Raw genomic sequence first — 23,377 nt, 5'->3', positions numbered from 1 at the left:
TAAAAGTGAATGAGCAAGACTAAGCTAGGCCTATTAATCACAATGGAGCAGCTCTGAGTAAAACGTAGTTAGATATAACCCTGTGTTAGGGTCAGTTGATCTTAATTTGCTCCCTCCTATTCAAGTACAGCATTCTGTTCACAATGCCACACTGACTTTCAAAAGTGGAAGCACACAACCCACAGACTACTAGCAATGGGTATCACCACTACCAGCCCAAATTTTACTTCCTGCCTTCCAAGCCCTGCAAACCCAATCACAATCCTTTCTGGCCCCCATGATCAGCTCTATCATCCATAGTGCAGAAATGCACACCTGCTTCTTGACGGAAATTCAGCCGGTATGCCTGTCGTAGAAATCTAAATGGTGTGTTCACACAGCAAACCTGCTTAACAATTCCATCTTCTGAAGAAATTCTGGCTTTGTGAGTGTAAGAACCCTTAACAGGGTTCTCAGCCAGATTGCAATTACTAGGATCCTTTGGGGCGCACATATGCAAGTGTGAATGTGCAAGTGAGAGAGTTATAAAACTGATACACTTTGAAGTGCAGACAGGCCTCCAAAGGGTTGGTGGTGAAGTCGACGTCAGAGGTGGAGGGTCTGTGCCTGCCGACTTTTTCCTGTTGCTTACTTCATCTCCTTTCTCTTCTTGTACAGCCATCATGGAGGTGCATGAAGACTTCTTCATGTATAGAAGTGGCATTTATCGGCACACATCTGTAGCTGCCGGGAAGCCAGAACAGTACCGACGGCACGGCACCCATTCCGTCAAAGTCACTGGGTGAGGGATATTGCTTGAGGGGGTAATGTTGGTTGGTTCAGGGGCTGCCTTTCTACTGATCACAGGAATAGCCAATTGCATGGTATTCTCACATGTTATGTCCTACTGGATCATGACAAGGGCCGGTTCAGTCGAGCGTTCTGTTTCCCACAGTAGACAGCAGCTTCTGAGAGCCTCAGAGCAGGGAATGAAAGCGATTGACTACTGAACCACTCTGAGAATGGTAGCTCTGTGGGGGCAATAGGGGCCTCCTAACAACTCTCAGGGACGCGGGTGTGGGTTAAACCACAGAGCCAAGGGCTTGCTGATCAGAAGGTTGGTGGTTCAAATCCCCGTGACGGGGTGAGCTCCCGTCGCTTGGTCCCTGCTCCTGACAACCTAGCAGTTCGAAAGCACATCAAAGTGCAAGTAGATAAATAGATACCGCTCCGGTGGGAAGGTAAATGGCATTTCTGTGCACTGCTCTGGTTTGCCAGAAGCGGCTTAGTCATGCTGGCCACATGACCCGGAAGCTGTATGGCGGCTTCCTTGACCAATAAAGCGAGATGAGCGCTGCAACCCCAGAGTCGTCCACGACTGGACCTAATGGTCAGGGGTCCCTTTACCTTTAACAGCTCTCAGCACCCATAACAAACTGCAGCTCCCAGAATCCTTTGGGGGGGGGAGGCATGACTGGTTAAAATGCTGTCATGGTGCTATAAATGTATGGCATGAACGTATGAATGTATGGCCTGTGTATGTTTTGGTTGAGAGGTGTGTGAGCTTGGCCCTGGCCCCAGAATTTGGAAGAGGGCACCAGTTGCAGGAAAAAGGAATAAAGGAGACCTTTGGGTAAAGAAAAATGCTTGGTTTTGTTTTTTAAAGGTGCTTCTGAAGGCTTCCTCTCTTTTCCAAGGGTTGGGTTGGGGGGGCAGTTACAGAGGACATCCTCCACAGGCTGTTTTAGCCTGGAAGAGGGGGCAGAATTTCCTCATATTACTCCTTCCTCTTTGTGGCTCTTCTTGGACCCCTGATGACTGCCTGGCCTTGTGACTCTTTGGAGCTTACTCTGCCTGCCTCTCTCTCTCTCTCTCTCTCTCTGTGTGTGTGTGTGTGTTTGATGGTGGGCACCATAGGGAGTTCAACATGTTTCCTCTCCGCGGGGCCACGTGGCTTCCTCTCCACTTTCCCTCATTTGGTGGGCACTGACTGGACAGCGGAGTTTGATCCATGCCAGCTCACTGCTGCTCGAGGAATGAGGAAGGAAAACTAACAAGAGAGGCCCCGCAGGGGGAGAGTAGAGGCTCTTGAGAACAAGTCACTGCCAGATAAGGCCACTCTTTGGGGGGAAAGTGAGAACTTTTCTCTCTGACGTCAAACAGCCGCCAGCCGGGTGAAAGAGTCATTCTTTGGGTGAGCTGAGCACAGCTGGAGCAGATTCCCCTCTGAGATCTCTTTCACCAGGACTGAAACGGCTTCAGAGACTTATTCCACAGCATGCAAAAGACTCTCCAACGTTTCGCAGATGAAATGGGGAGACTGCTGTGTGTGTTTTTAGTCTGTTATGGCTAAAACAACTAATGCATCATCTGCAGTATACATTTTAAGCAGTTTTATATCACTTTAAACAGTCATGGCTTTGCACCCTCCAAAGGATTCTGGGAACTGTAGTTTGTGAAGGGTGCTGAGGGCTGTGCCTTAGACTGAGAGCCTGAAGGGAAGGGAAGGGAATAGATTGTCTTCTCACTTCTAAGCTGCTGTGGATGAAATGCTAATAATAATAATGCTACTTATAATACTGTGTGAGGGACGAGGAATTCTCACTGGATTGGAACAAGCTGGGAATACAGCAGAAACCTAAACAAAACATTGGCACTAGGCGATGCTTTGAGTCTTTTTAACTTGACTCACAGACTGCAAGTACACAGAATGTTGCCACAGTTACCCATTCCAACACTGAGATCAAAACACTCAGAGATGGGCAAAGGCCTCTGCTTAGGGCAAAGGAAAACACTGAACTATGGGGGCAAGCTAAGGAGAAACAAGTGGAGGGCTCCCAGCCAGCTAGATCACGCTGTCTTTTCCACTTGGGCTTATCTTCTCAAGCTGCTTGCAGAAGGAAATGACAGACCAGATTCTGAGCTAATCAGTAAGGAATGAAATGGGAAACCCCTTCCAGTCGGACACCAAGCCTGCTTTGCTAATACCTGACCAAGAACTTTGGGCATCTCTCCCAGACAGGCAGTATGAAGTACTGCCATTTACTTTGATGGCTTTATAAGGGGACTAGACAGATTCATGTACCAGCAGCTACTGGACATTATATTTATCTGTAACCTCCAGATTCTGGGCAATAACGAATGGTAGAGTATCTGCTTTGCATGCAGACGGTCCCAAGTTCAATCCCTAGAAGCATCTCCAGGTAGGACGAGGAATGCCCCCTACCTGAAACCTTGGAGAGCTGCTGCCAGTCAGTGCAGAGAACACTAAGCCAGATGGGCCATGGTTTGACTTGGTATAGGGCAGCTTCCAAGGAAGGCTTTCCCCTCCATGTGCTACTTGTAGGATTCCTAGAGGCATCTGGTTGTCCCATCATGGAAAACAGGATGCTGGAGTCCAGAGAGTCTCTTGTTATGATCTTCTCAAACCAGAAGGATGAATGTAATGGGGTTGGTTAAAACCTAGCAATCAAAGCAACAACAATGCTTCATTTTTTGTGAAATGCATTCCACTGAGCAAATCTGTCATAAAACAGCTTCCTGACATGTTAAAGAAGGATGGGTACAATTATTATTATTATTATTATTATTATTATTATTATTATTATTTATTATTATTATTATTTTATACCCCACCCATTTGGCTGGGTTTCCCCAGCCACTCTGGGCAGCCCCCAACAGAATATTAAAAACATGATAAAACATTAAACATTAAAAACTTCCCTAAACAGGGCTGCCTAGTGGCCCAAACACTGGATGTTGCCTCTGAAGCATATATTTTATTCCAGGTCCTTTTGGCTTTATCATATTTTAGTTAAAGTGTGGCAAAATATTTATCACTCTCAGTTTCATTTGTAAGTATGGGCCGAAGAATCTGTCAAATTTCATTTTGGTTTCTTATCGCTCCAGTCTTAAAGATGTTTGCCACGTTTCCACATAATATTATTATTATTACTGTATTAAGATCTGCATGAAAATTCATCAGCGTTTTGGTCCGATTATTCCAAATATACACTTTTTTTTGCAAGCAGTTTCCCTAATATTTGTTAATTGTCCTTCATCAGAAGATGCCTGGGTGGTGTGCAAATGTGTGGCTGAAATCTTTTGCATAGCACATGATAAGGAGGACCACTCAACAAAGCTGTCTCTTTCATTCTGTGTCACAGGTGGGGAGAGGAACAGCTGCCTGATGGGTCAAATCAGAAATACTGGGTGAGTGTTGCCGTTTCTTAACCAGGAATTGCCACAAATTTAGGTATTGTTCATTTGAGGTATTTCATTTAAGGTCTTCCATCATAGAGTTCAAGGTGGCATAGATGGGTGCCCAGTCAGGGCATTTCCAGACTGTCACTGTTTTCAGGTGGAATTCAGTCAATTCCTGGCAAATTCAGCCTGTGCACTCAAAGCTGATTTGGAACTCTTGCGAAATAAACCTGCTTCCCTAAGAAATCAGACTCGCAATAAGGAAAAATATGGTGAAATGGAAGTGTGTGATAAAACTCCCTTGACACATCATCATCTGATCTCCCCAAAAACAAATCAGGATGCATGCTCATTAAACAGGGTGTCAGGGAGCAACTCAGTGTGGGGGTGACGATCGAGACACTGACCCAGACCCAAATTTGTTTTAACTTGAGCAAGTGGCTGCAACATATACCTTCAAAGCACACTATGGGACCTTTTAATAATTATTCGTTATCCTAGACATCTATTTCTCTGGATCTTTCCTGCCCCGCTGTCTAGAAGTAAGCGCTGCTGTAAATGAGGCTTGAAGACAGTGCCAGTCAGCTGATTGGAAACTCTGGAATGTAGCCGATCCCAGCAGGGCTTGAAGTCACCACCAACCAGCTGGTAGCGGGTGGCATCAAGCCATGCTGCAAAGGAAAAAGGGTTCCCTGAGGTGGGTGCCCCCTCCACCTGTCACTGACCCACTGGGCTCAGGATCTGGCCTGTTGAGCTGAAAAGGTTCCCCATCCTTGTTTTAATGTGAGACTTGGTGTAGCAAAGCCACTATAAGATAGTGTTACAAAGCAAGAATCCCCAGTTTAAAACTCGCTTCTGCCATGAACTCACTTGACAGCCTTAGGTGAGCTTCTCTTTTTCTCTTTGCAAGATAATGGGGATAAATACTGACAATACATGCCTTGCATGCTTGCTGTAAGGATGGCAACAAGATTGCTATGTATGAATGCTACGGCGCAGTATAAATGTGAAAAGCTGTTTTGTCGGAAACCATTAATGGCTCATGTTATCTTCTGGGCAATTTTGTGTCTCTGGCTTCAGATTGCTGCCAACTCGTGGGGCAAGGACTGGGGAGAGGACGGCTACTTCCGCATTGCCCGTGGGGAAAATGAGTGTGAGATCGAAACCTTTGTGGTAGGCGTCTGGGGCCGAGTCGGGATGGAAGACATGCACCACAAGAAGTGAGGAACTTGGGAGGCCGACCTTGCATCAGCAGGTCACCAGGGAGAACTTCCTTCCTTTTGTTGCCCACACCTTTTTTCTTCTCCCAAAAAAAGAAAACAAAATCAAATCCGAGATCTGGATCAGCCAAAGAACACCACACAGCTCCTTTTCACCACTGTGTCTGTCTCTGAAGAGAACAATGCTTGACCACATTCTGGGGTCTGCACAAGACTGTGTGAGGCCTAGGACTGTTCTTGATGCCCTGGGTATGTCTAAAAGGCTTTCTTGGATGGCCTTCTTGGAAACTTTGGAAGCTCCTTGAGAACTCAAGAAACAGCTGGAGAGGGGGAAGTTTTGTCAGAAGGGACCAAGGAAAGTTATTCTGTCTGACACCCCCTTGCTCCTCTGCATCTTTGTTAGCCTACACTCAAAACCCAAAGTTTGCCACAGAGACATCAGAAGCAAATAAGGAACACCCTGTCAATTTTGCCTGAAGAGTGGCTAATGCCATACAGTGAACTGTATGTGAGGACAAATCAGCATCTCATTTTCTGTGGGTATCCAGTAATCTCTTGTACACCTCACCAGTGCCTCAAAATGAAGCCATTTCAGAAGTGCTGGTTTCTCTGACCTGATGTTCGACAGTGGTTTGAGTCAGGAACAAGCCTCTTTCGAGGAATTGGCAGCCATTGTAATGCCAACAGTTGTGGGCTTCTCATGTCAAACCATTTCAGGCTTCAGATAACATGGGATCTCCCCTTAGCTTCTCCTTCTCCTCACACATGTACCAACACCAGTCTTATGGAGACCACACAAAAACAATCAGGCCTCACAGCCTAATACACATTGTCTCTCTTGAACACTCCCATAGTTTCGTTCCTAGCCACTCCAAATTCCCATTGCTTTACCTCAGCCTGGCTAACATATAAAAGAAAAGAAGGAATCCCGAATCTCAAGTCTGTCAGGTGATGCCCTCACAAACAGAGGAGTCAGTCCAAATCACAGGAAATGCTGTGATTTTGAGAAGACATTTCTAGAACTGCTCAGTTAGGTCCATCATTCTTGGAAGCCCAATCCTGAAATGGAAATGGCGTCCAGTTACAGAATGAGGAAACAACCCCAAAGACTGGGTTTTTCTAGACAGCTTTGCCCAGGCATGTGGGAAATTCACCTGGATAGTGGAACGAACTACTGCTAGGGTTCCTCCCCCCCCCAAAAAAAAGGTTGTGTATCTTATGATTCCTGGTGATCAACCAAACTATTGGAAGACAAGCAATAGTTTTCAAGAGAGCTGAGGATGGTATGAAGGAGGCATTGTTGTTAATTGTATTCACACCCTTTGTATTTGTCTGGCACTCCTCTATAAGCAAATGAATTTGGCACATTTTTGAAACATGGCAGAAACCATCCATTAAGGAGGCTGAAGCAACATGTTATAAAAAAATGTGGGGCTGACACTGAAAATAGCAACCTTTCAGCCAAGTTCTCCATAACTTAGCCCACGTCCTTATGACATCTCTCAGCTGAACACTGCCCAACTGCTGCCAAGGGCGGCCAATGTTCTGTAGCAGGAAAACACACCGTATCATGATGTCAGGAGTTTGCAGAAGAAGTTGTGCTTCTTGGAGGAAGGAACTCGGCATGAGGTTCCTGTGTGGTTTACTCTGTGCCAGAGCAGAGTGTTTGTTTGTGCCACAGGGGATGACTCCATTGTACCACCTTCAGTTATCTGAAAAAAGCATTTGCCTGCCTACTGGCAGAGCAAGGCAGAATCAGCCCCCTGTCCTGCTAGAGCCCCATGCTCTTTCCCTACCACAATGCCATTTCTCCTCTCTTCCAAATTAGAAAATAGGAAATCCGTTTTTTCTTTTCTCTCCCCAACCCCTTTAAAATCCCGTTCTGTTTTCTCATTTGCCCTCCCGAGATCTCTTGCAAACACCGAGTTTTGCTGACACGAAGAACTCGGTGCACCAGCCCATATATTATCCATATTGAAAGCCTTCATTCTCCCCTGCTCTGGCCTCACTCTGCCCCTATCAGTTATCCCTGTCCCTTTCTTTCATGTTTTAGCGCCTGTCTCTGAGCCTTCTGTACAGGATGTGGGGGTCTTTGGGTGCTTAATCCCACCCTGGCTTAGTAAGACCATTGTTGGGAGTTTGGTGCTGATGAAAGGGGGCTTTAGTCAGGCGTCGTGGCTGGTTCTGTCAGTTTTTGCAAGCTTCACAAGCGTCAGTGTAAACACCGAGCCGCCCCCATTCATGTGAAAGAAGCGGAGAGTGAAAGCGCACATTAAAGTGGAGTGCGTTCACGCCTGACTGAGGCAGCGAGGCTTTAGGGTAAGCGTCTGTGCCAGCACTCCATATGGAGTCCAAATGAAGTTTTAACAAGGGAGAGGCCAGCAAGTACATGTGCCCAGATCAAAGCAGAAAAAGAGACATCCAGGTGATTGTGGATTTTCTAAGCCCAGACCTTGGCTTAGAACTCACAGGCCCCTAAAGCTGTGGCTGGGACTATACCACTTCAGACTGCAGGTGGCGGTGATGGATGCATGGACTGTTCTATGAAAATTTTAAATAAAAACATGGAAAGTAAGCATGCTAGGGAGAAAGCAAGGTGCAAACCCACCTCCATGGCATCTGTCCAGGTAGATGGCATTTTTAATTTTGGCATGAAAAGTATTCCATGTGTGCCTCCACTCGCAGTCTGCAGTGGTATAACCCAGACACAGGTTGACCAGGGAGAACTGGGCCACTGCATGAAAGCAGAACAGAACTGCCTCCAGGATACCTGCCCATTTCAAAGTGCTTTGGGAATGGAAATGTGCATTGGGGATACAGTCAAGCTCTGCAGTCCACGCTCCCATCCTAGGTTGACTTGCTGTCCTCTCTAAACTGTTGGCAGCAGCTGCAGCTGTTTTTAGGAGCAGCCTAGATTCTGACATCCATTTGTAACTACTGTGCAATCATTGTGGGCAATCCTCTAATGCTGCCCACTTCCTGGCTATTATAGCTCCATCCCTTCTTCTTCTTTCCTTATCAAAGCTTTTAACTGAAAAAGGAAAGTTAAGAAAAGGTAATGAATTGCCATCAGTGCACCTGTGCACCCATTGCCTAAACTTGGTAGCCCTCTTCCAGAGAATGTTCAGACAGGCATACATGTCTCAGTTTTTTTCTTTACATTTAGTTGCTGGGCACTTCATCAGTAGCTAAATGTGTGAAGTAACTGGTGCCCCTGAACTGTGATGAAATTTTTGTGAAGAAGGGAGTTTCAAAGTTCCTCAAGGCTAACTGTGTGTCTGGAGAGCCTACAAATGGCCAACAAATGCATGGCTGTTGGAGTGTAGTGAGGTTTGAGTGAACATCCCTCCAGTCTGCAACATTTTATCTGCAATGGCCTGTTTACATAGGGTTGCCATAGCTGTTGAGCTTTCTTTGGAAAATCTCTGAAAAAAATTGAAGTTTTAGAGCTTTTTTAAAGGAAATTCGACAAAAAAAAAAATCAACATTTTCAACATGGGTTGCTATGGGTTCCCAGTTATTTTAACCTCTTGGAAATTCCAATGGAACTCCATTTTCAGCAGGCGAATCCTGGATATGTCCAGGGAATTCCAGACATATGGCAGCCCTACATTTACACATACAAGTAATAACTTGCACCCGAGGCCAAGTCATGCAGGAGAATGAGATGAAAGAACCTAGTGGTTATAAGAATGAAATATACTTGATTTAGACTGCGGGTTGGCAATGCCGTTTTGAAATGCTTCCCCCGGGTTTTAAAAATAATTCACTGAAAGTAACGAAAACAAAAACCCTACCATAGCTGATCTAAATGTTATGAGTGCCTGGTTTTAAAAGCTCTAACTCCAGCCACACACTCTGCTGTGCTTGCAATGAGATTTTTAACGTATCAGCACATTGAATAATGTGATCTCCCACCTGCCCTTTGATATTATATACCTTGTTCTTCCACCTCAGGACTCTTGCCACCTCTTCCTGCTACATGTACAGCCTGTGCTTAAAATAATTTCAAAACTTGAGGGATTCAAAATGGTCGCAGCTGACTTGGCCTGCTAAATTCAGCAAAAGTGAGGCATAGCCTTGCCTTTTCAGGTGGTGCCATTGACCAAAATGTTCTGAGAAGCCAGTTACTCCCCATGTTAGAAGACTGGCTATTATATTAGTGCCTGCTCTCCCTGCCCCTTTGAAGCACACAGCATAACATTGACTGGATATAGGTGCATTTGTGCAAATTGTTGTTGTTGTTTAGTCATTTAGTCGTGTCCGACTCTTCGTGACCCCATGGACCAGAGCACGCCAGGCACGCCTGTCTTCCACTCCCTCCCGCAGTTTGGTCAAACTCATGCTGGTAGCTTCGAGAACACTATCCAACCATCTCGTCCTCTGTCACCCCCTTCTCCTTGTGCCCTCCATCTTTCCCAACATCAGGATCTTTTCCAGGGAGTTTTCTCTTCTCATGAGGTGGCCAAAGTATTGGAGCCTCAGCTTCAGGATCTGTCCTTCCAGTGAGCACTCAGGGCTGATTTCCTTCAGAATGGATAGGTTTGATCTTCTTGCAGTCCATGGGACTCTCAAGAGTCTCCTCCAGCACCATAATTCAAAAGCATCAATTCTTCGGCGATCAGCCTTCTTGATGGTCCAGCTCTCACTTCCATACATCACCACTGGGAAAACCATAGCTTTTACTATACGGACCTTTGTTGGCAAGGTGATGTCTCTGCTTTTTAAAATGCTGTCTAGGTTTGTCACTGCTATTTGTGCAAATTATGGGCTAGCAAAGATGAAAAGTAAAACAAATGGTGACAGATAGGAAACTTCCAGACAATCTGTTTATTGAGCATTCATCCTGACTTGTTTGCAGGGAGGCTCATTAGGGTTTGCTGTTAAGTGAACATTCATCCCGATTTGCTTGTGGGGAGGCTGGAGGACGACTGCGGAGGGTGTTGCATCCAGCTAGTGTTATCTGACACATTCCAGAGCATTTCCCTGTCACTTTCCCTATTGCTGAAAGTCTGACCGAGTGGGTTTGTTGCCCAGGACCTCTCAGTCAACTGTAATTGCACAACCGGAATTTGCCCAGAATGTGACTAAATTCCACCCAGAAATATGAACAGCCTGGAAGCGCTCAGAGACATAAATGTTGCAAACCTAAATAAATATAACCAGTTTGTCTGTTGGGGCTTTCCACAAAGAATCATGGAAAGGTTACTGGTCCAGGAGGTGATGCACATGTTAAAAGTCTATTTATGTACATGGATTTCTTCAGCTGGCTCAGAGCACCTGTGTATTATCCACACGCTCTGGTTTCTGAATAGAGGGAATCTCCACCTCTGCAACTAACAGCTGACACTTGCATGAATGAACAAAACTTGATGTGTGTGTGGCGGCAGCGGCAGGGAGCCCTGCTTCAAATTCTCAAGTTATTACATTCCAAAGAAATTGCTTCTGATCAGGCGTAGATCAAGAACTTATTCAAAGGCAGAAGCAATCCTACTATCTTGTCTATGCAGAAGGTTTTGTATTTCTAAGAGCCTTTTTATATTTATTTTGCTTATTTGTAAATAAAGTGCATCAAAGACAGTGGCAAGAACTGTGTGTGGCTGGTTTCTTTCTTTCCACCTGGAGCCTTAGGCTAAATTTTAGCATGCACACCCCAGGAAAACACACACACTGAACTGGGAGAGGTTATCCGCTGGTATTTGGAAACCAACACTGAGGTTTTCCTAAAGACACTTAAACTTGAAAATTTCATTAATATACAAAGGAAAACTGGCATATTTGTAACTTCTTGAAGAGGCTGCTTTTTATTTTATTTTTTTGTCCAGATGGGGTTTTTCCTCTTGGGGGTAATTTTCAGGAAGAAAACATCAGTTGCAGAAAGAGTCAAAGATGACGATCTTGTGGGTTTTTGTTTTACATTGAAAAAGGACAGGAATGCCATCACACTTTCGTGTCACGTCTGATCTGTAGCCAGACTACTTTTGTGACCAGAGGTATCTTTTGATACACCCAAACTTGGCCTACCTGGCAAAAACCTGGCCTCATTGCAAAGCACCACGGGAAGGGGAAAAGACAGAAGCAGACTGTTCCTGCTCTCACTTCCAGCCTCAGCTCTGGCCTCAGGGGCTTTTGCTCTGAGACGTCTGCAGGCATGCCTCCACCGCTGGATGTGTGTAGAGCGGGGAGGGGGGAGGTCAGCACCTGGAAAAGCTGCACAGTCGAGATAAGAGCCTCGGCCATTGTCTCGCTTCCTGTTATGCTGGGATGCATTAACCTTTGGAAAACCTTCTTCATGGAGTCCCCTGCCAGGAAAATGGGACAGCGGCTCAATTTAGATGCGAAACCTCCTGCCCCCTGCAGTAGCCATTAGGGATGTCCTGTCTGTGTCCTCGAGTGTCTTCTGATAAACCTGGGACATACCAAACTATCAGAAATAGGTGGGGACCCACAAGATTGATTGCTCCCCATCCACCTCCAAATTCCTGTGCGTGGAAATCTAACATATCAAGCATAAAGTTGGACTCTCCTTGATAGCTAGCTTTCTGTGTGTGAGTAATTTTTTTGGATGGATGATTATCAGGGCTCGTTCACGCTTCCTCTTTCCCTGTGCCTAGAAAGCACAGGTCTGAGCGGTTTTCTGCTTGACCAACGCTTTCTAGGCATGGGAGGTCTGTGTGGTTTTTCCCTCTCTCCACTCCTTTCCCAGGGAAAACTTGCTCTTTGGCTCTAAATCGGAATGAACGGCAGTATGGGACAACCAGATCGCTGCCCCCCCCCCTCAATAAAGAGTGGTTTCCCCAGGGGAAAGGAGCAGGCCAGGAAAAGAGGCTCTGGAAATTTATGGGGTAACTTGTTAACAGTCCTGTGCTGCACTTTTAAAACCAGCCAGTTCAGGTTTACAATCCTGCACATACTTACAAGGTGGCAATCTCCATAGAATTAAGCAGGGCTCACCTCTGTGCAGTTTGCTTAGCATGAACCCACACTAGGAATTGTGACAGCAGGGACCCCTCCTCTGAATCAGAGTGAGGCACTTTTCAGTTTTAGTCAGTTGCTGCTGCAAAATTGCAGTGCTTAAGTGCCCAACATAACTTTACAAGGGAGGGGGTTGTGGAGAAAACCAGAACAACTTGGCCACACCTCTGTGACCACTCATTGGTCATGCCCCCAGGACCTCCTAGCAGCTTCACCTGGTCTGGTGGGCAACAGGCATCACTGACCGGCTCATCTTAAAAGTTGAAACCACTGAACAGGCCTGTCAACATAAAAAAAAAGGTAAGGTTACAAGTCAAGATGTCTGCTGTGTCTCTACTACAAGAGAATTTCACTGCATGGAATCAACAGCACTCAACACCTGACTTCTAGACAGTGCCGGTTGGGCTTCTGAAACATGGAGGATGGCTAACAACATTCCTCCAGATTTTTCTCTCTGATTTGGCTGAAATATACAGTCACCTCATTCTTTTTAAATGATAGCTCTAGATGTTATTTCATTGGTGTTGTTAAGTCCAGTGGTACCTCGGGTTACATACGCTTCAGGTTACATACGCTTCAGGTTACAGACTCCGCTAACCCAGAAATAGTGCTTCAGGTTAAGAACTTTGCTTCAGGATGAGAACAGAAATTGTGCTCCGGCGGCGCAGTGGCAGCAAGAGGCATATTAGCTAAAGTGGTGCTTCAGGTTAAGAACAGTTTCAGGTTAAGTATGGACCTCCGGAACGAATTAAGTACATAACCCGAGGTACCACTGTAATTGCAAAACACTCTGTAATCCTTCAATATATAGTCAGTGCCAGATGTGCATATAAGCTAAACAAGCTATAGCTTAGGGCCCCACTCTCTTGGGCCCCCCCAAAAAAATTTAGAGGGGAAAAACTGGATGTACATTTCCAAAATATAAGATAAAAAACAAATAAAATAAAACCTACATTCAGCAACAGTGTTTTGTGTTGTGTAGGCTCCTATGATGTAAGTAATGGGCCCCAAATCATTTTAAGTTAGAGCTTAATAATTATTTCACTATTAATATACTTCTTCTTAATTACATTTCACTATTAATATATTTCTTCTTAATTGTATTTCAGTTCAACAATTACTTTGATAAAATACATATTTTGTTATGTGCAAATGGTGTTAGATACCTGTTAGGTCCATAAATTACCATATAGCATATATTCAACACAAAAAACAGCGACAATTTGTTGTTGACAAAGGACAGCTGGACATATATAGGGCCCCATTACCTTCAGTAGCTTAGGGCCTCATCAAACCTAAATCTGGCCCTGTATTATAGTGTAGGCACCCCTGATTTAGCTGTCTGCCACCTTCCCTCCCCACCCTTCACTGCATTTGGAGTAAGGAAATGCTGCCATCTTGTGCCATCCTGGGAAACTTCAGGAGCTCAAGACCAGCCTTCTGTTTTCTGAATTTCATTTCTTTCTGACTTCATGGTCTATGTGGTAGATGGATGCAAATTCTGTACTAAGTGTGGTTGAGTCTTTTTAAGGTGCCCCAGACTTTTTCTTTTTGCTGCAAGAGACTAGTGGAAGGACTCTGGACTCTTCCATAAATGGCGATTACCGTATGTCTCCCCATCTAGTGAAGAAACCAGAAACAGCAGTTAGACATGATCTGAGTTCAAGATTTAATGCAGATATACCCTTCTATCTTAGGGTTGCCATATTCCCAAAAGTGAAAATCCGGACAAATTTGCAGCCCCATTCTATCTGTGCAGCTGAGGAAAAGCAAAACTATTCAGCTCCTGGAGACAAAGTTACTTCCTAAAACAGGGTCCTTCCCCACCCCCCACCCCCCACCCCCCGCCCTACAGCGCCCTAAATTAATTGGGAATAAGAAAAACCATGATGTAAGTGCACTAAGTGCTTTTGTAGAGAGGTGACTCAGTGAATGAGTTCTGCTATGTGAGGCTGTTGCTGGTCTGAAATCTCACATTTGCCGTGATTGCATATGGCGGTCTTAGGCCATTTTTTCTCACTGCCTCGCCCCCTCTCCCCATTTCCACTTTGACAACACCAGGGGCATAGATTAAGACTAGATTTTTATCAAATATTTTTGCCATACATTTATGGAACACAAAGTATATGACCTGGTAGAATTATAGATACTTCCTTTGCTTTAGCAGCCTGCTAAGCAAATTCTTGGATTCATTCCTTAGTTACATCTGGTTGCATAAATGTAATGTACTCTTTATTAGGCTGCCGAAGTTCAGTTGGTCCTGCAGAGCATTTATAGAACTGTGGCTACCTGCATCAAAATAGATGTCTTGCCCATTCTGTCAAACTTGTTTCTGCTCAAGCCTTACGGTTCTGGTTCTGCCCAGGAGATGGCACTGGAGACACACTGACTGAAAGCCTCTCACCGTCTCAAGCCAAAATTTGAAGACTGTTTTGGAAAGTGGGGAGTTGTCATTAAGTGAGGCGATGAAAATAACAGGGTTTGATGTGCTAAATTGCAAGAGAAGGAGAGAGGAGGGCTTGGGGCGGGGGGAGTTAGTATTTATTTGGGTGTGGGATGATAGGAGTTTGACTACAATAGAAAAAAAGCTAATGTGCAAAAAAAAATTCTATCACCGCCTCAAGACAATTTTCAGGCAGAACAAGTAATGATGTTTGAAAAACGTTTGGAGTCCTGCAGAAAAAGTCATTTGACAGAGTAATGGATTGATTTTGGCATAAAGCCCTAAGGCATGATCCATTTAAAGTTAGGTATTTTGAAGCCCCATTAATTTAGGATGAGGAACATTTAATGATCATACAAAGCGGGCTCCAAGTCTTTGTGGGCCTTTGGCAGCAGGACATTGGTAAGTCAGTCCCCCCTCCCCCCCAATCTTACAGGCTGTGCCATGGAGGTCGCCCATGTTAAGTCCTTATTCTACAAAATGAGCATCATTTGTGTTACACAGAAGGCAGACCATGAAGGTTTTGGTATTTGAGACCTTCGATCTGGAGTTCAAAGCATCTACCTGGGGACTTTGTGTGGTACTTCAGTTACTTAAATTACTTAAGGGAATTAGCCAGAATTAGCGAGTCCCCATTTCAAATAAATAAGTTCAAATAAACTTATTTCTGTTTAGAATAAAAATGGCAGTCAAAGAATAAAAGGGTTTGTGGCTTAAAGCTCCAAAAAGCAACACCAGCAGAATAGCAAGGTGGTTACTTGGAGCTAATGTGTACATAATGCTACCCAAACCTATATTGCCTGGACCAACTGTTTACATCATACCCTCCAACATTTCTTCAGTTAAAATAGGGGTGTCATCATCATCATCATCATCATCATCATTATTATTATTATTATATCCCACCCATATGACTGGGTTGCCCCAGCCACTCTGGGTGGCTTCCAACATAGATAAAAACATAGTAAAACATTAAACATCAAAAACTTCCTAATACAGGGCCACCTTCAGGGGTCTTCTAAAGGTTGCATAACAGTTACCTATCTCTCTGCAGGACAGGCTGCCTGCGGACCAAAGCTCAGCTGACCGAGAACCTTTGACCCAAAGGCGGCCTTAGGGGAGAATGAAGAATCTATCTTACAATGTGAAGCCTGTGTAGCCCCCTTGTGCATGTCCAGAATGGGAAAATCACCCTAAAAGTCTGTGGAAGGAGGCTGCTCCCCCAAGCTGTACTGCAATAAGCACCAGGAGAACCTTTGTTTATAGCTGGGTATATGAGGACAGTGCCCTCCTTTAGCTTCAGGATGCAGTGGGCTGCCCTTCACTGGCCTTATTTAAGCAGAGGCTGCATAACCATCTGTCGGAAAGGCTGTAGTTGTATGCTGCGCTGAGCAGGGAATTGGATCAAAGGACCTCTAGGACTCTTCCAGCTTCTTAATCACAGTACTCTGTTTTCTGATGGGAGGAGTGCCCGGTGGTAGTTGGCAATCTCTCTCTGCTGACCCCCCCCCCCCCCGAAAGAGGAGAGCAGTCTCCAGTCAGCATTGCATCTTCTGCCATGTCATGGGGCTCTGCAGATGCCCAGCTGGGTCTGACACTGGGCCTCAACTTGCAGTGAAATGGGACTTAAAATTGCTTAAATGTTGGTTGCACCATGGATTCTAGTGATTTAGCTGTGTGATTCCTACATTGCAAAGGGCTGGACAAGATGACTCCTTGGGTACCTTCCAGCTCTATAATTCTAGTGTTGCTGTTATTGTTACCAGTGCTTTTCTTTTTTTAAGGAAAAAAGGTGTTGGTATTCACCATGAAGTTGTTATAGTAAGTGACACACACACACACACACACATATATATATATATATATTAAAGGTAGCGGTACCGCATCTCCTTGAGTACTCCTAGAAAAAGCACTGTTTGTTATTATATTTATATATCCCACCTATCCTCCAAGGCCCTCAAGGTGGTGCATGTGAGTCTCCCCCTCTCCATTTCACCCTCATAACACCCCTGCAATGTAGCCTAGCCTGAGACACAATAAACAACACCCAAGGTCACCCAATAAACAACATGGCTGAGTGGGGATTTGAAGCCTAGTCTCCTAGATCCTATTCCAGCACTAATCACTACATCACACTAGTTTTGAGGAGGCAATTCATAAACAATTTACCTCACAGAACCAACCTCTGTTCATGGAATATTACAGAACTTCCTCTCCACATCAACAGTGAAAAGGTTTCAAATTGTGGCTTGTGTCCGTTAGGAAAGTCTGAGGAAGCCAACTCCTAAATCCAAGCCGGCTGGAGGCAGGCTATGATTTCTCAGCAGCGAGGCAAAGCTACTCTGTACATGTTCAAGGTTATTCTCTCACACCGTCATTCTTCACACAATATATTATTTGCCCAGCGCTCTGTGACTGGTTCTGGGGCTCCATCCAGACTCGGACTGAGATCCAAGTGGCTTCCTAATCCCCATCGCCTCCCAACAGAAAAAAAAAAAAACAATTTGTCTTTCTCTCATGTCTAAACTTCCTGACATTGCTTAAATCCTCTTAAGCAACCAGCTCAAATTGTCCTGCTTTATGTCTCTTGCAAATGCAGGCCATGGCCCTGAGCCTCCAAAAAAGATTATCCCATTAAGCAAAGAAGTCTGAAATCAGCAACTCTGGGCACTTGGGCTGGAGGGTGGGAGGAGAATCGATAACCTAGAAAATGTATATCTTGCTTTTTTCCCTCCCCTTTGTAAATATGAGCCTTTGAAAGAGAGTGGAACAGAAAACACTAATTTTCTTTCTTCCCCCAAAAACACACCCCAATCTAAGTACAGTAAAAAGGAACCGACAATCAGAAGCTACGTTCTATTAACTTGAGAAATGGGCACTGGGATGGAATCTAAGCCAGAGATATTGGCTAGGGGTGGGGTGAGAATTAAATGGCCCTGCTTTTAGCAGGAGTGCTGCACAGCAACTTTAACTGTTTCCTCTGTAACTGTTGACTTTTGGAAAAAGATGCTAAGACCTGGTTGAGGCCTGGGTCAGAATGGGTCTGTGGGCAATGCTCAGACTTTGGGTGGGTGGGTGGCTAGCATAACAGCTGCTTCTCTGCATAAATTGCATAGTTTTAAATGCACTCATATCAGCCACCTCATTCCCGCCCCCCAGTGAGTTAACAACCCTACCCATTCATCCCTATACAGCTCCTATCATCCCTCCCTTTTTAAAATGTAAAGCATTTTTACCTCATTGTTGAGATAAATATGGGTCCCAGAGAGGCTCACAGAGGTCAGGAATAAGACGATCCCATAAATTGTGGGTCACTTGAAACAGCGGCCAGTTATTAATGTTTTTTAGACCCAGGGATCCATTTGTAATTTTAAGTAACTGTTGTGGGCGACTCCCCCTCTGATCGCTTCTCTCCTCACTCATCCAGATCAGGACACACAAACACACACATACGTGTCACTGAACGAAAAAACCCACACATTTTACTTTTCCAATGAATCTGGGTGGAACTAATCTGTGCCTTGAAAAGCACATGGTGATTGTATTCAGCTAACTTTTACCTGGAGTAGACTAACTGAAATTATCGTGTCTCAATTAGTCAGGGACATTCATTTCAATGGGTCTATTTTGGAAAGAAAGAAAGAAAATTTGTGCCAACAAAAATGGAATGGCAGGATAAATTATTAGATTATACTGAACTGGCCAGATTAACAGAGACAATTAGGGGACAACCCGGACAAGAATTTCAAAAAGAATGGGGAAAATGCAGAGAATACTTTACCAAACATTGCCCCAGAATATATACTTGTTTCTACAGGAGACTGCAGTTTTTTAAGTCATAACTAGGAAAAATTGTAATAATCACATATAAAATAAACAGTATACAAGAAGTAAATAAGGAGGCCACTTACAGGATAAAGGAAGTCTTTTATTTTTATGTTATGTTTTCTTTATATAAGGGGATAGGAGTTTAATTTTGATAATTAAATTGTCAATGGTGGTGGGTTTGTTTGTATGTAGGAGTTGTTGGGGACTATGTTGTAAATAAATTATTAATAAAAATTAAAATTAAAGGGAAAAAGCTGGTTGAGTACCATCCACTAATTCCTGAAAGAGAAAGTGGGAAAGAGTGTCACTCTTCCAACTTCAGCTCTATGTACTTTTGAAGGGAAAAGAGCAGAAACTTCCCTTATCAACCAGGAGAGGGCAGTGCAGAGGTTTTGTGGGCACCTCAAGGTTGCCATACCAACATGGACTCCACATTGCTCATAAGCTTCATATTTAGGGACTATGCATTCCACATGAACTTCTCTGTCCTTGCTCCGGGTATCAACACCTTTGCTGGTGAGGTTGGTTGTATCTTCTCCAAATGGGACCCACAGGGCTGCCAAATCTTTAACAGGGTTTTGTCCGTGTGCTTTTCACAGCAGTCTCTGTTGGCTTGCTCTGCCGTGACCTAGAGTGAGTCAGTTCAGCCACTTGTCATGAAGCTCTTTCCCTCACAAGGCAATATGGAAGTTCCCAAATGCCAAAAGTAACTTTTATTCTACAGGATTTTTTAATGATGTCTCCATGGATTATTATTATATTTCAATTAGGATTAGATACATCTAGTCTGAGTATGACTAACATTGGCTATAACCCAAAATGTATAAACTCCTCTCTTTTTTTGTCTCTGTGGAGGGATGAGAACCGCAAGCGGCTATTGCCGATTCTATTCTCGCAGCTCTGTGGGCAAGGCTGACTCAGAGGAAGTTCTCTCATGCAAGCCCCATAATGTCACACTTCACAAAACGGAACTGGAAGCAAACAGAACTTCAGGCGGTGGGGAAGCAGACCACAATACTTAAAAATCCCCCATCCCCAATATACATAAAACAGCATGTTTTCTTTTTAAAAGCAAACTATTTCCACTCCGTTTCCCTTTAATGCAATGCCGTTTTATCACAATGTCCCATCCCTCTTGAACTCTCGTCTCCTTCAGAACATTTAACTGTGAGATCCTATCCAACTTTTTCTCTAAGCTCCTTGAAGTTGGCTTTCCTGAAATCAAGGAAATACACGCTTAACTATGCTCACAAATTCCAAGGTGACATATAGTCACTCTCTCCTAAGGCTCCCCCCCCCCCATGCTTTCATTTCAGTGATCAGTTTTTCCTCTGCTGGTGAGGATTATGAAGTCTAGGATAGCAGATCCCCTCATTCGTTCCTCCACCTTTTGAGAGATGAAGTTGTTAGCAACGCAAGTCAAAAATTCATCAGACACATGATGGATCAGTAGCTGGTAGGTGTTCTACAAAAAGTATCCTGTTCTCATAGTGGCCAACCAGATTCCTATAGAAAGCCTGCAAGCAGGACTTGAGTGCATCAACTCTTTCCGCCTAACTGGTATTCAGAAGCACACTTTCTCCAACAGTGGAGGTAGAACATCTCCATCAGGGTTAGAAGGCACTGATAGCCTTATCCTCCATGAATCTGTCTCATTCTCTTTTAAGCCCATTCATCTGTCCTCCACTTGAACCCACCTTGGTTTGTGAAGAACGAGAACTGATAGCAACGAGGAACAATTCACAGAATGCAAGCTTCATTTGCAATGGTTTCACACACACACCTCAAAAGCTTGCATAGTCTTTCATGCCCCCAGGTGCCGAATAAAAAACAAAAACCCACATACCCATTGACCTATGCAGCTTCTCATTGCAACCACAACTGCCTGAGAAGAGATAGCAAGAGGGCTGAAAGTCTCAGGTCTTCAGTGCCTTCCTCACCATGAATCGGTAATTGCGCCTTGCTAGGAGATAATGATTCATTCCTTCTATGGAAATGTCAGGTGCCTTTGCTCCTTCATCCCTTGAGAGGCTTTGGAAAATGTCACACTAGCTGCGGGCCAACAAATGCTCTTGGCATTTAATGTGACCAGCAGTTTCCACTGCTGCAGTCAAAGGCTCCATTTATTAGATAGCTATATGTTACTTTAAGGCAGAATTTGCATCACCATACCTCCATAGCAATGAGGTTTTTCGTTAAACCAAAGGTGAAATGTTCCGGAAGGCCTGCAAATGCCATCTTGGTAGTCAAGATAACCTCAAAACTAATTGGCAGCTGTTGCAAGAATGAGCTCATATATGTTTATATTCATTTGCTTTGAAATATGCTAATTGGCTTGCTTTGATGCTGTGCTTATCTGTGTTCCTCCATTAGGCTTCTAGAGGTGACTTTTGGATTCAGCGAAGGAAGCAGTCCAGGCCTCTCCAGCCCAGACTAAGACTGCCTCAGGACCATTGTTCTCTCACACTAAGCAATGACATCACCTTTGGCCAGGGGAGGGGAAGCCTACCCCCTTCTGGAAGCATCTCCAGCTAGTAGTTTCTGTGGCAACCAGTCTCCTGTACTCTTTAGTCATGCAAAGTGACACTTAACAGACTCAGCTAGAGCTATTATTTTAACAGAGATCGATCTGACCTCTTCTGCATCCTCTCTGAGGTGTTTGCAACTTGGTTCATGCAACACAGTAAACCAAGGTTTATCCGTGACTACAGCCTGTGACTAGTGAGGAGAGAGCTAAACCAAACCTTGGCTTAGTTCAGCATGGTACAGGAATGAAGTGTGTGTGTGTGAGAGAGAGGGGGGGGGGGCAAAGCAACTCCTCTCTGGGAGTCTGCACATTCACACAACCCTAGTAAAAAATAGTTTACTGTGTCATGCAAGACAAGAGTCTTTCAAAACAGGATTGCTTCTTGAAGAGATGAGCCACTGATTCTGATGCTACAAGAGCAGAAAATAAATAAGAACCCCTCCTCCCATTATTAGAGGCGAAATCCCTAACAGGGAGATGATTTATTCAGAAAATACCCATCTCCTGGTGGTGTTAGATAGCCCTCCTTGACAAGACTTATACCTGGAATTAGCTTCCATTCCTCTTATCAGTCCCTTCCTTCTGCGACAGTCCCTTTGCTGGCAGCAGCTGGAGGGGTCGACTGAAGGAGTGAGCAACTTTAATGGGGTTCGAAGGATCTCCGGCTGGGAGTCACTACAGCAGATGGAATTAGGCTTCTCCTCCCTTGTTTCTGCAGCTTTAAGCAAAATTCTGCTGCGTGCCGAGCTGGCGTGATGAATGTGGCAAGCGGGAGAAGACCACCCACAGGTCACAGAGCGGAGCTGATGCAGCAAAGAAATCTTTATAGCCGAGGCTGTGCATTAGCTGCTTAGAGAGTGAGCGCAGCCTGGGACAAAGTAGCATACTAGGGTCTGGGAGGCAGGGGGAAGTCATGGGACACCATCCCAAGGGAGCTTCCCTATTGAAACTCCACTGAAATGAACAGCAGAAGACAATGGCGCCTTTGCCTGGACTAGCCTTTTGTTCTTGAGACTCAGTTCATGTGGTGCTAAGAGTCTGTATTACAAATAGGGAAGGGTTGCCCATAAATGGCAAAACACATGGTCTGAGCAGCCGGCTTCTTAGCTCAGTTGGTAAGAGCATGGGGCTCTTAATCTCTAGATTGTAGGTTCAAGCCCCACATTGCAGAAAGATTCCTGAATTGCAGGAGGATGGACTAGATGACCCTTGTGACACCTTCCAACTCTACAATTATATGACTCTTTGATTCTTTCTCTGTACTGCCAGCCAACCCAGTGCCCTCCAGATGTTGCTGGACTACAGCTCCCACCATCCCTAGCTATAGGTCATGGGGGTTGCTGGGGCTGCTGGGGCTGCTGGGAGATGGAGTCCAGCAGCATCTGGATCACCCTTGTGCTACAGACACAGGTGCTTCCTATACCAATTCCATTTTTGAATTTCTGTGATTGCTGCCAACGCATTCTTAGCAAATCATATTCAGCACCATGGACAGAAGTGCTAGAAATTAGCAAGGTAACTACTTCACCCCTCCCTGTGTCTTATGCTAAAAAAAGACTGAGCAGTACTTGTGAAAAAAAGATTAGAAGGTGCCCACTGACACTCTTTGGAGGCATTTGCAGAAGGTGTTTGCGGCACATAAAGATTTTGAAGATACCAGCTTCTCCTAAAGGGGAAAAAAAGGTGGGGGAGAAGAGGAGGGAAAGAAAAACTGGCCACATCCCCAGTACTAGGGTTGTAGAGACTAATGTATTTATTTCTTTTTGAGTAGGGATGCATATCACACAGAGAAATCTATAAAACCCCTGCTATTTGCCGCCAGAGACATGGCATCGGTTCCTCTAAGTTGCTAATTCCCAAGCTGTGTTCCTGGAGAAAGAACGTAAATCAAATTATTAAAAGTTCCCTGGAGCCCAAATTACCTCCTCGTTTGGAGGCTAGTCTGCCACAGCCCTACTTATTTATACTTCCAGGCTCTTTTCTGCCAAAAAGACCTTTCCAAAGTGGCTTACGAGGTAAAAAAAGGCAGCAAAATAAAAACCAAGAATCCAATAAAGAATGAATAGAAATAAAAACATAAAAGGTGGAGCGGGGGTGGGGTGGGGGTGGGGACGACAACACAATTCCAACGGCAACAGAGGAAATGAGGGCCATTCTAAACTAAAAGCCCGACAGAACCGTTTGTAAAGAGCCTTGAAACAC

At 44.6% G+C, this 23,377-nt stretch overlaps 1 protein-coding gene across 3 annotated transcripts in view; it reads left to right on the top strand.

The window, feature by feature from the left end:
• Positions 1 to 10,992, top strand: part of TINAGL1 (tubulointerstitial nephritis antigen like 1) — a 29,324-nt gene extending 18,332 nt beyond the window's left edge. For all 3 annotated transcript variants that reach the window (XM_083453129.1, XM_083453131.1, XM_083453130.1), the window contains exons 10-12: positions 658 to 781; positions 4,146 to 4,191; positions 5,263 to 10,992. In XM_083453129.1, coding sequence (XP_083309255.1) covers positions 658 to 781; positions 4,146 to 4,191; positions 5,263 to 5,406 — 314 coding nt within the window. In that variant the 3' untranslated portion in view covers positions 5,407 to 10,992. The remainder of the gene's footprint in view (positions 1 to 657; positions 782 to 4,145; positions 4,192 to 5,262) is intronic.
• Positions 10,993 to 23,377: the final 12,385 nt, after the last annotated feature.

Source organism: Podarcis tiliguerta (assembly GCF_965153285.1).
Source record: "Podarcis tiliguerta genome assembly, chromosome: 8".
NCBI lineage: Eukaryota > Metazoa > Chordata > Lepidosauria > Squamata > Lacertidae > Podarcis > Podarcis tiliguerta.
Note: the sequence above shows the minus strand (reverse complement) of the source record. Positions and strands in the feature narration are given on the sequence as shown.